We start from the raw sequence: 16,487 nt of genomic DNA, 5'->3' as shown, positions 1-16,487 counted from the left end.
TTTCTAAATAGTAACCTAACAATGACAGCCTGGGGAAGATTTAGGTTAGATGATAGGTGGAAATTCTTTACTTGAAGGGCAGTGAGATGCTGGCACAGCTGCCTGGAGAAGCTGTGGGTGCCTTATCTCTGGGAGTACTCAAGGCCAGGTTGGATAGGGCCCTGGACAGCTGAGCTGGCGGGGAGCAGGCCTGTCCATAGCAAGGGATTTTAACTGGATGATCTTTAAGATCCCTTCCAAACCCAAGCCGTTCTGTTATTCTTTGAGTGCACAAACTTGTCCTGCCGTCAGTGTAACCCAGTTCCCCAGGACTGATTGCTAGCTTGTTTGTTGAGTGGTAGAAGCAATGCTTGATTTCTAACTTTTTAGTGGTCTCAAAGGAATTAGAACGATAGTTGTTATAGTACCGGGGGCCACCTTTGTGGTAGTAGTTTCTTACAACTTGTGGTAATGTCCATTACTTCAATCTAAAGCAAATACTGCTATATATACTTGGTCCAGATTCAATTACTGCCAATGGCCAAAACAGGGACACTTCCGTTAGTAGTTTTCCAATAGTGATTCTTAAACACATTGCTTTTTCCATTTTATTGCACCTTTGCTTCTGAGTAGGTGATGTATGTGCCTTTTGAATAGGTGGAATAAGGAGGCTCAGGAGGGAGGAAGCTAACTTAAAAGCTCAGATAACTAGCTGCTGACGAAGTGCCATCTGTTCCATGCATGTAAAATACAGTTGTGTATTTTTCTCCTTGTTCATAATGTTTGCAAATTTGGGACGAAGAGTTTGTTTTTGATTTACCCTTAGTTACGGATTGTGTAAAATGAGTTACGTGTTCTAATGTTTTTTTGGGCTTCAGCAATCCTATTTTTAGTGATGGATTATCACCCTTTATAGCGCCTGATCATCTTCTCAGAAAGCTTGCTAGGGCATTAACAGGGTAGAAATAGTGTTTGTTGCAATTCAGAATTTGAGTGTGCAGTTTGCTGACTGCTGTTGTGGCAGTTGCACTCAGTGTTACTGAGCCCAATTGCCTGCCACTGCTTTCCCTGCCAAGGGCTCCTTCTCCTTCAGCACTGTTATCTGACTGATAACAGTTAAAATGAGCTAACTTAGCTTTGAAAGACTGCTGATCTTGTTCACTTTGGTTGTAGTTGTAACAGAAGTTCTGGGAGATGGCAGCCTCGCCAGAGGCTTCACTGACAAGCAACTGCATCTGGTAACATCTTCAGTTTATAAGAACAACAACAAAAAGAAAAAAAAATGAATGTTTTGCAAATAGGTGACTGGCTTAACAAGGTTACCTTAAGGAAAGGACTGTTTATTCCTGAAGGTGCCTGATGAATACATCTGCAAAATAGAACTGTCGATTACACAGAATAGCATAGGTGCCATTTTACTCTGATTTCCCTTAGATCAATTGTGTTGTGACTTTCTGTTTTACTGTTAGCATCATGTAAGAATTCTGCGCTGGTTCTGAAAAAGTAATTTCAGCTAATGGGAACTCAGGCAGTTCTTCTTAGTGAACTAACTCTTGTATGCACTGGAAAATGTTACAGCTATTTTAGATGCAATTTATGTGGAAAAAGACACAGGTGTGTAGCAGTTCTGAGTGGACTTGTGACTAGAAGGCATTGTTAAAAAGCGGTATTCTTTTAATTATTATTATTATTTTTTTTAAATAGCATTGTCATACATATATTTCAGTGTTAGTTGCAGTGGTAGCTATAAAATCCTGATATTTTAATGATACCTGTAGTTATGTTCTGTATTTTTTTTTCTGTTTTCTTTACAGATCTTCTTTGGTTTTGAACAGCCATGCCATTCTGTTGCCAAAATCAAGTACAGAAAATGCTCATTTATTCTCTTGTATTTGAAGAAGGTGATAGCTTCGTGTAGTGCCTGAAGGTAACTCCTGCTTTACTTAATGTTGGAAGGTCTGAGACTACTGATGCATGCATGACAGATGCTGCCATAAAATATTTGATCTTCTTTCAGTGCTTTAAATGGTTAGCTGTGGTGTTAAGAATGGGATGGATTGATTAAAATTTCTCTTTCTGTACATGAACAGAATGAGGTTTCTGGACAGATTATCTATTAAATACCACCAGATTTTGCAAAGTAATTTTTGTATGGAAACTAAACATAATGCAATTATTTGACTAAGTGGGAAAGAAGTGTTCCCTGCTGCTTGTTTTAATGTTACATTTAACGTGTCTGTTTCTAATTTTACATGGAACATAGTCACAAATAATGCCTGTTGTGAAAGTAAGTTTCTCTGTACTTTTAAGTCTCACTTATTATATAGCTTAGGGCAGAAGAATTAATAATGAATTACTGCTGGTTTGTTCTTGAGGTCTGGGAGTTTTTGTCTGTTTAGTAAGTTTCTTTATGGAGTATATTCTTTACGGAGGTGATTTCTTTATTTGACGTGGTTCTCCTTCCAATATGATGTTCTTTCTTGATAATATACATGTCTCTGCTAGTTTATGTGCTAGTTAATGCTTGAAAAATGTGAGTATTCATGGAAGAAAACGAAGGATTTTCTGGAATTGTTCATCTGGTAGAACTAATTTCCTAGCCCTGCACACTTCAATAGTGATTTTGTTATTTTCCTTTATGGTTTTTGAGGCTTTTTATTCTATAGACAAAGATAAACGCAAATTCAAATTCATTTTAGAATAATACAATTAGGAGTGTAGATCTTGTACATGTTCTTTTCTTATTTCAGGGAAAGGGGCATCTTGTACTTCCTATGAAGTAATTTAATGCAAAAAGTCATTTCTATAATGGTACAGAAATATAGCTGAGGCTAAAACTTCTACATCTTAGTGTTTCATAACTCTTTTACATTAAAAAAAAATTGCAGTGCATTAGTGATTGCAGTGATACTGTACTTTTGCAGCCACTCCATTAGCGCATAAGAAATTATTCACAAATTTAAGAGTTTCTCATTTGTAGACAAAACATCTGAAATATCTGCTCTGTGTGTTCTACAGCAAATTGGCTCATTTTTTTTTGGTGGAGCAGAAGAGAAATAAGTGCAGAAGTATGAAGCCTTTCAAAGACTAACATATAAGAATGTCTTACAAAGCAATTAAATGTCGTCTTCTGATGTGTACACTGGAAAACAAGTGCTTATAGTCATTCATCTAGAAATTTGTGGGGCATAGGAATGAAAATATTCTGAGATGCACTGTCTTTTTTGATCGCTGCGTAGTGGCTAGTAGTAACTAAGGCAATAGTGTTAGCTAGTGCTGAAAACAGAAAAATCTGTAAATTTGTTGATTGCATCTGTCTGTAGTTAACTAATCGTTTTTAAAAACTGCTTTTCTGGGGGTTTGATGTTTCCTTTTATATGAGTGGAAAAACAACGCCTGGGGTAATAACCAGTAGCAAGGCTTTGTTGCTGTACATTGGGGAATGAGTACTTAGAGCACAGATCATTTTGCTATTTGTAAAGAGCAAAAAAGGTATCTAGAAATAACTTTATCATGGGATTTAAAAATGTATTTTATAACTAAAAAAGCCAGGTAATGATCTGGGATGTTGCTCCTCCTTAACTGAAAGTTGTCTTCCCCTCTCCTCCTTGTCCATCCCCACTGTAACTTTCCATGTGTTTCTCTAGCCCATTCACAAATTAGAAGGTTTCCTGTGCCCATGGTCCTTGTAGGAGAAGCGTCTGTGTATTTAGTAACAAAGAACTGGAATATGAAAGGCAGCATGTTCACCCTCTATATAGCTAAAAGCTGTATAGTACATACTTCTTATAACTCCTATGTGAAACTGACTTTTTTTTTACAGTTTCTAAAATGATTTTAGCAGTGGAAGTGATAAACTTCAGAAACCTAAAGAAATCATCATGAAGCTATATGTATTTCTGGTCAACACTGGAACTACCCTTACCTTCGACACAGAGCTTGCTGTACAAAAGTAAGAAAGTGAAGCGACTACTTTTTTTTGGAAAATCTGTCAGAATTACATCTGGTCTTCTGTGATCTTTTGCTGAGTAGCATTTTTATGTTTTACTTACTGACATCATAAAATTACACATTATTTTTCTACTCACAGTATTTTACATGTTCTGAATAAAATGTGAAATGCTGAAGAACAAGCATGTAGGTTTCTGTCTTAGGCTCAAGGTGGAAAAACTTGGTTCTGTTGTATAAGACTCTAATGTGTTTTACAACATTCTGTATGTAAAACGTGAACTTCCGAACTGCCAACTGCTTGAAACAGCAGTAGTTTAGATTCCCAGTGAAGTCCCAACAACTTGACTATTACTGTTTTTTTTCCACTGCACAATAAAAGCATTTTGTAATCTTAATAATGTTTTATAAAGAAATAAATGTACTAGGTATATTGAAACGTGTTCCCCTGTTTCAGAATACTGGTCTAGTACAGTAAATCTTGTATAACATCATTATAGCTCATATGCTTGGTGCCAACCTTTCATGCTGTTTCCCTATTCTGTCAGTGGTAAATGACTTAGCAGGTAACGGATGTGTATGCTGAGACATGGGCTAGGTAATGCTGCTTGAAAGGCTTCCATGAAAGTGCACTGTTTCCTTACTCCTGAATTTCTGTTTGTGATTTTCATGACTCAGCAAGTGAATTTGGATTTTAAAACATTGGAGTAGAAGGGCCCTAACAGTGGTGTACATAGTGATTTTTTTTATTTCTTTATTTTTTTATTTTTTTGTTCTGATAGCCTGCTGAGGGTATTACTGAGGATGAGATAAAAATATTTCACCTTAACCATTTTAGATCTACTGGGTCATGAAGCTTGTGAGGGGACTAGAATATAAGACACATGATGAGTGTCTGAAGGAACTGGGGTTGCTTAGCCTGCAGGAGAAGAAACTGAGGCGAGACATAATTGCTCTCTACAACTACTTTTAAGGAGATTGCAGTGGGGAGGATTTCAGTCTATTTTCTCATGTTGCAAGTAATAGGACACAAGGAAATTACCTCAAGTTGCACCAGAGGAGCTTTAAATTGCAAACCAGGAGAGGGTAGATAGGCTTTGCAATGGGCTGCCCAGAGTGGTGGTGGTAGATTTTCCATCCTTGCAGATATTGAAGAGATGTGTGATTTTTTCCAATTGATTCTATGATTTACATATATATCAATACCTCTGTGGGCTCTCTGGTACATTGAGACGTTCTGTCCTAAATTACGGTGAGGTACAGCATCTGAACTGCCAGACAGGGTACCTAATGGCCTGACATGAGCTGACTTTTCACTCATTCTAATAGTTTTTTGAAGAAAAATGGATGGACAAGACAAAATAAAGACTGTTTATCAGTTTAACTTTTTGTTCTCTTTGCATATTGAGAATTGCTTTTTTTAAGTAAGGCTACGTTTTTCTTGGATTCTTTGACTCTCTGTATGTGGATATGTTAAGCAATTTTCCTAAAGAGCATGGGAATGATATGAGAGTGTTTGTTTTAGCTTGTGCTTGTGTGGTGTTTGTAGTGAATTAACTTTGTCATATTAAATATATATATTAAATATAGTAATTTTGGATAACTGATCTTTATTTTTCAATACAACATAGCCAGTAACATTTTTATGATACCTGACAGTTATATCAAAATCCCTGATGCAAAACACAAAATCTAGAATTGCCTAAAGTAGCAGTGTCATGAAGATGTCATTACCTGAAATTAAAGCAGCTAGGGGAGTGAAAGCAAGCAGGGATGATGGTCTACTGACCTACTGTTTGCACAGTAAAAGTATCTTTAATGTTTATGTGTGTTGTATATATACAGACTGTTGAACTCCTTGTCATTTGAGCATTATACTGTGCTTCATGCACAGTAAATCAGAGTTGATCAGATGAAATTTTGCTTACACAATGCATAACAAAGTATTAAGTACTCTTGTAATTTTCTAGAGTTTGAGAAAGTCAGCTGTGCGTTCGTAAGGTAGACACTAAGAGAACATAATATTATTTTTACAGGTGGTGTTCTAAATGGTTGATTTAATTCAGAATTTCAACATGCAATCAGGTCATATTGGAAGAAGGTTGCTGATGATATACCAGTATTGTACAGGCTCTGTTGCTTTAGCTGATAGCTTATTAGATGGACATCAAGAATGCAACAGATTACAGCCCTTATAAAATGTAAAGATGTTTCATTGTGTAGCTTAAAAATGTAACAGTTTTTTGAAAAGTCCTGCCTTGAAACAGAGAAGTTGCCTTCTCTATATTACAGGAATCTGTGAAATTAAGGGACGTGTGTTGATGTTATCTTCTTGCCCCTGTTTTTTCTAGTGTGGCTGATCTGAAACATGCAATACAAGCAAAGTATAAGATTGCCATTCAGCACCAGGTATTGGTTGTCAATGGAGGAGAGTGTATGGCTCCAGACAGAAGAGTATGTAGTTACAGTGCTGGAACAGTAAGTGCACACTGCATTTATAGTCTAAACAGCCCTTTAAAGAAGAAGGAAAAAAAGTATTCTACTAAGGGATTTTCAAGTATTTTTTCTTCAGTTTACTGCATTCCTTTACTTTGAGAAACTTTTTTTTAATGTGTACAGCAGTTAGAATGTTCTTGAAAACATGTTACTCATATGATGGAATAATTGGTGATTGAACAGTGTATTGCCTTTACTTAATACTTGGCTTCATTTTCTTTCTGAGTGTAGGACACCAACCCAATTTTCTTATTCAACAAAGAAATGATTTTGTGTGAGCGTCCACCAGCCATCCCCAAAACCACATTTTCAGCAGAAAATGAGATGGAATTGAAAGTAGAAGAATCTCTCATGATGCCTGCAGTTTTTCACACAGTGGCATCACGAACACAGCTTGCTGTGGTAAGTAAATTCTTAGTGTACTTGAACAACAAAGAATAATAACCTTTTTTTTTTTTTATATCAGATTGGTAGCTTGGTACAAACTTTGAAATAATTTGTTCAAACAGCAGTGAAAATAGCAGGTTAGTGATGGTGTATTCTTCAAAGCCTTTGTCTTTAAGATTCAAGGTAGGTACTAAAACATGCTTGCTTCTTCAGCATCTTCAAAGCTTCTTTCAAAAGCAAATGTAATACAGCTTAATGGATGCATGTGTTTTCAACATTTGCAAACTAAAAAAACTAAAAGCAATCTGTTTGTTTGTTTTTTGGGCTCCTGCCCTAACGCTTTGCCTTATTTTCAGTCTCTTTAGTCTGCTTCAACCTGAAAGAAGAAAAGTTAGTTTGGAAATGCTGTTAACCCAGGTAGAAAATTTGTGGTATAAGTTTTCAAACTGCCTTCCTAACCTTCTGTTTCATTTTATGCATGTAAACAACTAGTGAGGAATTCATAAAACTAAACTTCCTTTTCCCAAAATGCTTTCAGATCTTTTTTTACTGAGTAGTCACTTCTAGTTGCATAGAAAGTAAACCCAGAATTCCAGGTTGATTATTGCCATATTACTCTGATAAGGAGGGACTGGTGCCCTTTTACAAGGGCAGTAAGATACTGTGTATGTGCTACGAACAGCTGCATGTTCAAGAATGTGGCTAGTATATTCAGTAGCTGAATTGATTCATTTTTGCTGACAGTGTCCTCACTTTTTAAATTTGGCATTCCAAATTTGACTTCCAGCTGCTGGGGGAATGGTTACGTTAGCGCAGACTGAATAGTTGTGTATGGTTTTAGCATGTTGGCTTGGTAATAGTTTCTGAGTTTCAGTAGCGACTTCATTGTAGTCCAAAAGAATATCTAACACTTGAAGTGACTGTTGTTCGTTTTTTTTTTCTTCTGATTTCATACAGCTGAATTTAGAGGAAAGTGTCAAGTCATGCATGTAGTACGAAAGTTTTGTGTTTTTTTTCTTTGCTTTTTTTTTTCCTTTGGCCTGTCAGGAATGGATGAAGGGGAAAGTCAACCTAAATAATCTAACACTGACTTTTTGTCTGATTTAACTCCCAGAAGCACTCTCCTCTCTATTACCTGTTGACAGTTCTTGCTGACTTAGTAAATAGGACCTTGAGTAATTAGGATTCTATGAATCATATGACTCTGATACTGAGAAGTGTAGTGGTGTGAATTCATCTAGGAGTAGGAGGGTTTTCATCTGTACTACTTGAGAAGTATGAGAATTGTTTGGTTTTTTTTCCAGCAGCTGAGACTGAAAATGTTCTAAAACTTTTTTTATGAGGTGTTAAAAAGACTTTATAAAAGTAATTAAGACAAGTATCTGTTAAACGTTTAACGTATTGATGGATTTGGTAGAAAAAAGTGTTACACTCTTCACATATGTGCTTTACTTGGAGTAATGGAAGCTATAGCATTTAGCTTAAGACTATAAAGTTTACCTGTTGATTGATCTAGAGCTGATTCCCACAAAGTAAAGAAATCTTTCCATGCTTGGTGGAATCTATTAATTTTTTTGATGAGGGGGATAATGATAATATTTGGAAGGTCCTTAGTTCTATTGTAGTAGAATGGAGTTATTCTGGTATGCACATTAATTTTCTGAAAAACTGTCTTCTGTCCTATTCTTTTGAAGAAAAAAAAGTAATAAAGACTGAATAGATAGTTTTACTCTTAAATCTGTTGTGCCTTTATACTGTCAGTTAATTTTATCCAGTATTTTAAATATTTCAAAATCATAGGCTCTGTATTTGGCTGTGAAAGTGCACTGGGTACTTTTCTGGGTGTTCAGGGGAATAAGAAAGCCATCCTGCCTGATAGAAGATGAGAAAATAGGCTCTTCTAACTTAAGATGTATCTGAGTGTGAAAAGGCCATAAAGGAGTATTGCAGTGTTATACTCCACTGATCTGTCTTGTTGCCTGCTTGAAACACATTGAGCAGTAATTCAGAAGAAACTGAGGGAAGGCTACGAATGTGATGAGAAAATTGATCTTCTTTAAAGTTCTTTGTAAGTGTAGGATTTAGGAGGAAGAGGAAGCATGAGGAATTCTTATCACAATTGATTAAGATACAGGGAGAAAAGAGAGGCTCTGAACCATCATAGTTGTGAGAATGATGTGTACAGTATACTTAGTGTGGTTTTGGCAGTATACTTAGTGTGGTTTTGGATGCTAGACTTAAAATAAAATGAAAAATCTGCAGTATAAAGATCCAAGGATTGCCTTGTTATAGAGAGAGAGATTTTCTGTATTACCAGAAAAGCGGAATTGCAGTAGTAAATAGTGTTTTTGTCTGTTGTAATTATTCAGGGAATCTAACTAATGATAATTTACTTATAGTAGGTATTAATTACACTGATATTTTGCATAAGGAAAATAGACGTTCCAATCTAAATTGTTCCTTGTAATATAAAATCTTATTTTGTCAAGAACGAGACATTGATGTGCAGCTATTTAAAAGTAGTGGAGAATATTTGATAGCTACCAATTTAATTTTTATTTGGAATCTGTTCTGTTCATAAGACAAGCAGTAACATTTTAAAATCAGACTTGATAAGTAAATGTAGTAGTAAAAACTGCTTAGAAGTTGGCTTCCAACTTACTTTGCTGAACCTCCCGTAGCTTGTGGCCTACTTCTAATTTATTAATAGGCAAACTTGTTTTCTTGTATGGAAAGTTGTGTGTGTTTTGGAGCGATGGCTTTTGTTTTCATTTTGGTTCTCCCTCATTTTAAATCTATTGGAAAATTATTGAAATAAATAATTTTTTCAGCATCAGTGAGTTGTACTGTGCTGTAAAGCTGTATCAGAGGGTTTTTTCATCCTTACTTTGTGCTTTATTTACACTGTAGAGAATGTACACAGGTATTTCTGATTTTCTAATTCTGCTCTTGTTCTAGTGGTTTACATTTACATTCTGATCTGTACTTTGTATATACTGGTAAATAGTTTTTACAATTTTTATTTGCAAAACCAAGTGGTTCCACATTCTCCTTTAACAAAGTATTTTTCATATTTTATTTTTCTTCACATCATTTATTGCCTAAAATCTTATTTTATATTTTTCCTTTGTTAAATGGGCATCTATAACTGACCAGCATGGATTTTTAGATTTTGCTGTTGCTATCTGCATTTTTGTCATGTTTTCGATATCCTTAGTTAATGTTTCAGCTTAAACAAAAGTTGTCTTCTAGCTAACAGAGGAGGCACTGTTCTTCTCTTGTCTTACAGGTAATTAAAGCTTTTGAGTTGCTCTGGGGATTACTTTAGGAACATAGGTACAACAAAATAGTTATAACTGGAATTATTGCTGAAAAAAGTATCTTTTAAGATACCTATATAAATTTTGCTACTTCATGGTTTGTTTTTTTTCTTCCATTTCATCAATTCAGAAGCATGGGGATTTAAAAAAATACGTGTGTGTGTGTGTGTATCAGCAAAACTGTAAGAGTTTTCAGTAATTTCAAGGGAAGATTTTTGTTTGCGTTTTTCTTTCTTTGTCCTACATGTGCAAGCCATTGTCTGCTAAATAGCTTGACTGCTTTTATGGTTTGAACAAACCAAATTAATTCCACTTACAAGTACAGTTTTTTTCATGAGCAAGGAACCTAACATGTCTCTGTAAAATGTTTGCATTTTCATATCTTTTTTCCCATGTGGTATAGAGATACATTAAAGCAGTTATTCATTTTTCTTTATTTTCTTTGTTTAATAATGTTCAATTTTTTAACTTCTGCATAGCTTATTTTAGATCTTTTTATCTCTCAGACAATACCTCCCAATCTTGCACTTTGCTTACATCAAGTTTATTATCACCTGTTTCTTTTTCCACTGTTTTCCGTGATTATCATACCAAGATAAATTATTTTTGCTTTCGTTAATTTGATACTTATACAGATGTCTTTAAGTTCTTGTGTTGTCTTTTTTTTTTTCATGATTATCTCACTATGTGGAATTCATAATATAAAAGAAGCTTTAGAGAAGCTGCATCAGTTACCATAATTTGTTCCTTCACTGGTTAAACTGCCATTCTTTTGTCGAATGTGGCAGTGCATTCGCTTATTAACCTTTTACAATTTTTTTGTTAGATAATCTTTATTTAGTGTTTTTAACATCTACTGTTTGGCATTTAAATCACAGTCAAAGCAGGTATTTCCATTTCCCATACAAGATCTTAGTGATAGGACAAGTGGGAATGGTTTTAAACTAAGAGAAGGGAGATTTAGGTTAATTACTAGGAGAAAGTTTTTCACACAGAGTGGTGACACACTGGAACAGGTTGCCCAATGAGGTTGTGGATGCCCCATCCCTGGGGGCATTCAAGGTCAGGCTGGATGTGGCTCTGGGGAGCCTGGTCTTGGTGACCTGCACATAGCAGGGGGGTTGAAACTAGGTGATCTTTGAGGTTCATTTCAACCCAGGCTATTGTACAATCTTGGTTTCTTTTTGGCTAAAAAATTGTCAGACAGCATGTCTTTCTTGCAGCTAGTCTAGTTTGTCACTTCCAGTTCAGCAGTTTTGGCCTTGAGCTCTGTAGTATGTGGACAATGCGATGCACAGAGTGCTTTCAAAAGTTACAAACTCAGAAGCGCAAAAGATGACAAGTTGTTCTCTACACAGTGCATTGTGCAATAAACTGTGTTCTATGAATGTTTTCTGATTTTTCGATCTTTTAACACCAGTGCTAAAAACTTTTTGTAGCTCAGCTTTTAGAACATCTTCTTAAGTAATTTAACTGAAATTTCCACATTAGTTGTTCTAGACAAAGGTTATTGGAAACTTGGACTTACTGTTAGGAGATACATTTCACATCTGATCTGACACCGTTGCTGTCATTGTCAAACTGTCAATTCCAGTCAGTTTTTTTAATCTTACAGATGAGAATGAGAAACTGTGGTTGTTTCATTTTGTTACCTAAAACTGTGACTGTAGTCATAGTACCTTCGTCATTCTTGGTTCAGTTCCAAATGCTTTGTAACTCTTACTGAAGAAATACAAGCATGCTTGAAAGCTATGTAGTTCTATTTAAATAAATATTCTCTTGTCTTGACTAGGAAGCTACTGTGACATCCACTGGCAAAGAATTACTTTAAAATTTTGTTCTGAAAGGTGTTGTAAAGATTATAACATCTGTGTGACTTAATTGTTCTTATTCCTTCATTTTGGCTAAAAGATCTAATAGCCACAAATACTACTAGCTCCTCCACAGAGGTTCAGACTTATTGTAACTTAGATTATTGATCAATCTGACCATCTTTTAATATAATTGAGCTGGGTATGGTTAAAATAGAAGAGCTTTTATGATTAGATGTTTTGGTTGGCCTTTGTGACCAAGCTGTTTGATAAATCACCAGTAAGGAGAAAAAAAAAAAAAGGCTTGAGTAACTTGGAATCAAGCTAGTAGAAGTTATTGCTTGCCTTGTACCCCACTTTGTTTCACTGGCTGTGTGTGTTACATCAGCTTCTCATATCCTTTTCAGTGCTAAATGGTCACTTGACTTCTTGCAGCCTGCTTTTAGGATCACTGCCAAGAGCTAGTGAAAAAAGGACTAAGAAGTAGTCACTAAGCTATGAATAGCTTGGTTCTGTATTGTGCTGATGGAAAAAATACCTTATGAATGTGTAATTAGCCATGAACTGTATGGACAAATGTCCAAAGGACACTGTTGCTGAAATTGACAGGTTTTAAAAGGGGATGGAATATCAGCTGCCTAATGAAATAAAAGAAATCACCATGAGATCTCAAGTCTCCTTCACAAATCAGCTGTTGCAATTACAAGTTATAAAATTGAGAAGTGATTTGTCTAGTAGCATTACTGTTGTTTTCGGATGAGGTGTATGAAGAGAGATATTGGCAATCAAGATAATGGTTACCTTTGGTTACCTTTTCTGGAAGCACTTATCTTCTACTGTATTGTGTGAATGTGTGTAATTACACTTTGAGGGATCCTTTGTGATGACCTGAGGTCGATTTTTGTTGCTGTTGTCCACTTTTTTTCTGTTGCTGATGACTTAAACCTCTAAGGAGTCCTTTTTACAGAATTCCAGGCAGATGGCAATAGAGGACTTTGATGACTTGTTTCCTTTTATCACAGGGTTGTAGAGCATGGAAAGAACCCTGCATTTCCTGAGAACTTTTGTTCTGTAGAGGTAAGTCCAAAGAGCACTTAAGACAACTGGACCTTTCCAAGGTTTACTCTTTTCCATTCAGTTGAGCAAACTTAGGATGGCAAGATGCAAAGACAAAGTCTTGAAATTAATGAGAAATTAACTTTACAAATTTATTGTTTTAGCTTAAGTCATAGGAGGAAATAATAAAGTAAAAATTCTGTTAAAACATCCAGACAAAGTTTAAGAAATCTTTCTAGTGGGCTTGTGACTTTCTTGACAAATTCAAAAGTGAAGATGCTTTTATTTAGTATTCGACATAAATGACCAGGTTGGGTTTGTCTAGTCTTGTCTCAGTAGTGGTGCATTTTTGAGGTCCACATTCCAGCAGCATGGTGAAACTGTCAGTATTGTAGGTGTTCCTGTGTATCTGAGTAAAATGGACATAACTGTGCAAGGCAACTAGTTTCAATTTTTTTATTATTCACTGTGAATCCCTGGGTGTCTCTAAATTACTTCTGAATTGATCTGTGAAAAATCAATGACAAAGCATGCCAGTTGTTAGGCAGACTTCACTTTTCTGTGCTGGAGCTGATGTTAATTTAAAAAAATAAAATAAAAAAATGACTTGTAGGCCTATGTTTATATGCCTGACATAGTTTGAGTTTTTAGACATTAGTTTACGTGCCTGACATAATTCAGTTTTAAAATGTTATTAATTTAGGAAGGAACTATTTCTGTGTGCAGATATACTGATTGTGAAGTAGATTGTTCTCCTAATGTAGCTTGAGGATGTCTCCCCTTAAAAACAGTGTGTGGAAAAGTTAGGGAAAATAGGCCCAATCACTTGTAGCTGCATTCAGTAGTGATGACATGATAACAAAGATACATCTATGCAGGTTTCATTTTTTTTTTAACTACTTCTGAGCTACTGTGGAAACATTAATTATCTCAGAATCATACTTATGATTGCACTCAATGGAATTTTTTGTTTTAATATTTGTCTTGCACGTAGAAGAGCTGTAGCTCACCTCACACTGAAAAAGAACTTGATTAAATAGTTAGATGGTATTGGACTATTTTATTTAGCAGCTCCTAGGCCTATCTCTGTTATGTGACAGATCTCGACAGTTAAGCTCTTCTGTTATGTGGTTTCAAAACATTATTAATTTGCTTCTGGGGGAATTACTGTTGTTTAGTCTTTCACTTTTCTGGGAGTCCAACTTCTGGGACTCAGCTCTTTGGCTTGGCTGAATTCAGGTAAACCATCACAGGTCAGACTGGTGGGTAAAAATTATCAGTACTTATTGTCTCTGGTCATCTGTAGCATACCAAACAGTCTCAGTTGTAATGATTTATTTTTTTTCCCTACAAAAATGTTGTAACTTGCAACATCTCTTTTCACTTTTAAGTATTGTGCTGTGAAAATAACGTTGCTAAAACTAATCTTAAATTGAGAAAACTTAGGTTCTCCAGGGAGCATCGAGAATGACATAGAAAACTTAATAGGACAAAGCTAACTTAACAACTTCTTACTCCTATTTTGAATAATATATCTAGCTTAAAAACAAGTAGAGCCTGAGTTGAGAGTATATCTCGGGGCTGTATCTCATCTTACTAAGCCTAGTGTAAGCATTTCCTCATTACACAGTTGATTTGTGCAATGCCGAGTCAATTTGTCCAAGGGAAAATAGAACCAACTAAGGCTTCTACCCAGGGCTTTTAAAGAAATATTTTGTTTTGTGATGAGATAAATCCAGTCTTTATTTTCTAAATCACGCTGTGGCAGTCATTTAAAGGTACTGCTGCATATAAGACTTTATGGTCAGTGTAGACTTTATAGATTGTTTTTGTCTTCAAACTAACGTGTGGTTCTGCATGTGCTCTTGCCTTTGGGATTCTTGCCAATAGCTTGATTGAATAGAAGGGAATAGTTTGTGGGTTGAAAATAGAATGTTCATTTACATTCACAAGGCACATATTAGAACACAATGGGTAAATATAGTTGTCTTTTCAGCCTCTTGTTATTAGTATATCTTCAAGTATACCTTTTGACAAAATAATCTATTTTTCTGGTTCTCAATATGATAATAAAGACAATATATTGTTTTTTCATCTGCTGCAGAAATTGCATTTGAGAAATGTGTTCGAGGTTTATTTTAATTATTCAAGTTGTCAGTATCACACTAGTTTGCATGCATGTGTTTAAATTGTATAAAGGGACTAGATACAGCATTGACATCCACAAGTCATTATCTGGAGACTATCTGGATGATGTTCAAGTTGTGTTACTACTTTCTTGACTTAGGAAGTGAGAACTATGCTGCAAATAAAATAAATGTTCTTCTCAAGCTTGAAATCCTTCCTGTCACACGTGCTGAAGGTGAACAGAGTTCAGAAGACAAGACATAGCATCTTGCTGAAGTAATAAAGATTTATAATAGATTTTGATTTCCTTGGAGTTTCATGTATAAATGGTTGTATATGTATTGTTTACCTGCTGATTTCTGATACCAGTAATTTGAAGGACAATGGAATCTTGCGATGCTGCTGGAGAAAAGGCTTGGATTTTCAAATTTGTTTTTAGAGGCTTCCTATTAGGTACTGTTCATATTCTGAAACATTCGGATAAAGAACTCTGCTGTTCTGTGATTTGTTTTGGGAAGACAAGTGTTATTGTTGGGTTTGAAACTACTGTACGTTAAGCATGTGTGCAGTTAACCATGTGTTCATAAGCAAACATATCCTGTAATAGTCATAGGTTTGGGTTTTAGTACTGCTTTTTCACTGAACTTATTTCTCCATGTGTAGTTTCTCACATGTACTATAGCAAAGGAAAGATGTTCATTTAGTTTAGTTCAGCAACATGAACAAGCTGCAAAAAGTTGTAGGATTTCCTTTATTGGAAGGGTAGGATGAGAAGAATATTTCCAATATACATTGTTGATACAGTGTTGAGCTGAAGGATTTATTGTGATATCTGTTTTGTTTTCTCATTTGGTGGTTGGGAAGTAGCACTATCAGATGAGGGTGGCAATCTGTTTTCTTAGTAACCTTAAATAGATTTTCTACTAATAGTTAGAAATCTGGAGTTGAACACAACAATGCATTGCTATTAGTGCACTTTTAAGAGGATATAATACATGCCGTATCTAGGACTGTGTTAAATTACTACCTAACTTATCAGCATCTCTCTCTGCATCTGATGCACTGTGCTTCTGCTGGCTAATGCTGCAATTCTTTGTCTTGTTCTGAGTTTCTGTTTGGCTCATTAGTAGTTTTCTCCTTAATCGACCTTGTTTACTGACTCTGTTGGATTACTACAAATGTAATTATGAATTATGTGTGCATTGAGTAACTTATATTGGCAGCATTTAATTTCATGAGGTTTGATGTTGTGGCGTTTTTTTCTTTTTGCAACTGCAACTTTAATTTGCTTGTTCATAAGAAAAATAATTCTCAGTAAATGATCAATAATTACTCTATCTTCTGATTTTTTTTATTTTTTTTT

The 16,487-nt window shown here is 35.3% G+C and overlaps 1 protein-coding gene across 3 annotated transcripts in view; it reads left to right on the top strand.

Moving 5' to 3' along the window:
• The window catches only part of RB1CC1 (RB1 inducible coiled-coil 1), a 71,968-nt gene that overhangs the window by 12,025 nt on the left and 43,456 nt on the right, over nt 1-16,487 (top strand). For 2 of the 3 annotated variants that reach the window (XM_010708922.3, XM_010708921.3), the window contains exons 2-5: nt 1,794-1,906; nt 3,803-3,931; nt 6,279-6,405; nt 6,655-6,825. In XM_010708922.3, coding sequence (XP_010707224.1) covers nt 3,861-3,931; nt 6,279-6,405; nt 6,655-6,825 — 369 coding nt within the window. In that variant the 5' untranslated portion in view covers nt 1,794-1,906; nt 3,803-3,860. Of the gene's footprint in view, nt 1-1,793; nt 1,907-3,802; nt 3,932-6,278; nt 6,406-6,654; nt 6,826-12,963; nt 13,019-16,487 lie in introns of those variants that run through there. The other variant, XM_010708923.3, reaches the window with a different exon arrangement.

This window comes from Meleagris gallopavo, chromosome 3 (assembly GCF_000146605.3).
Source record: "Meleagris gallopavo isolate NT-WF06-2002-E0010 breed Aviagen turkey brand Nicholas breeding stock chromosome 3, Turkey_5.1, whole genome shotgun sequence".
Lineage (NCBI taxonomy): Eukaryota > Metazoa > Chordata > Aves > Galliformes > Phasianidae > Meleagris > Meleagris gallopavo.
The sequence above is the reverse complement of the archived record's forward strand: the minus strand, read 5'-3'. Positions and strand labels throughout refer to the sequence as shown.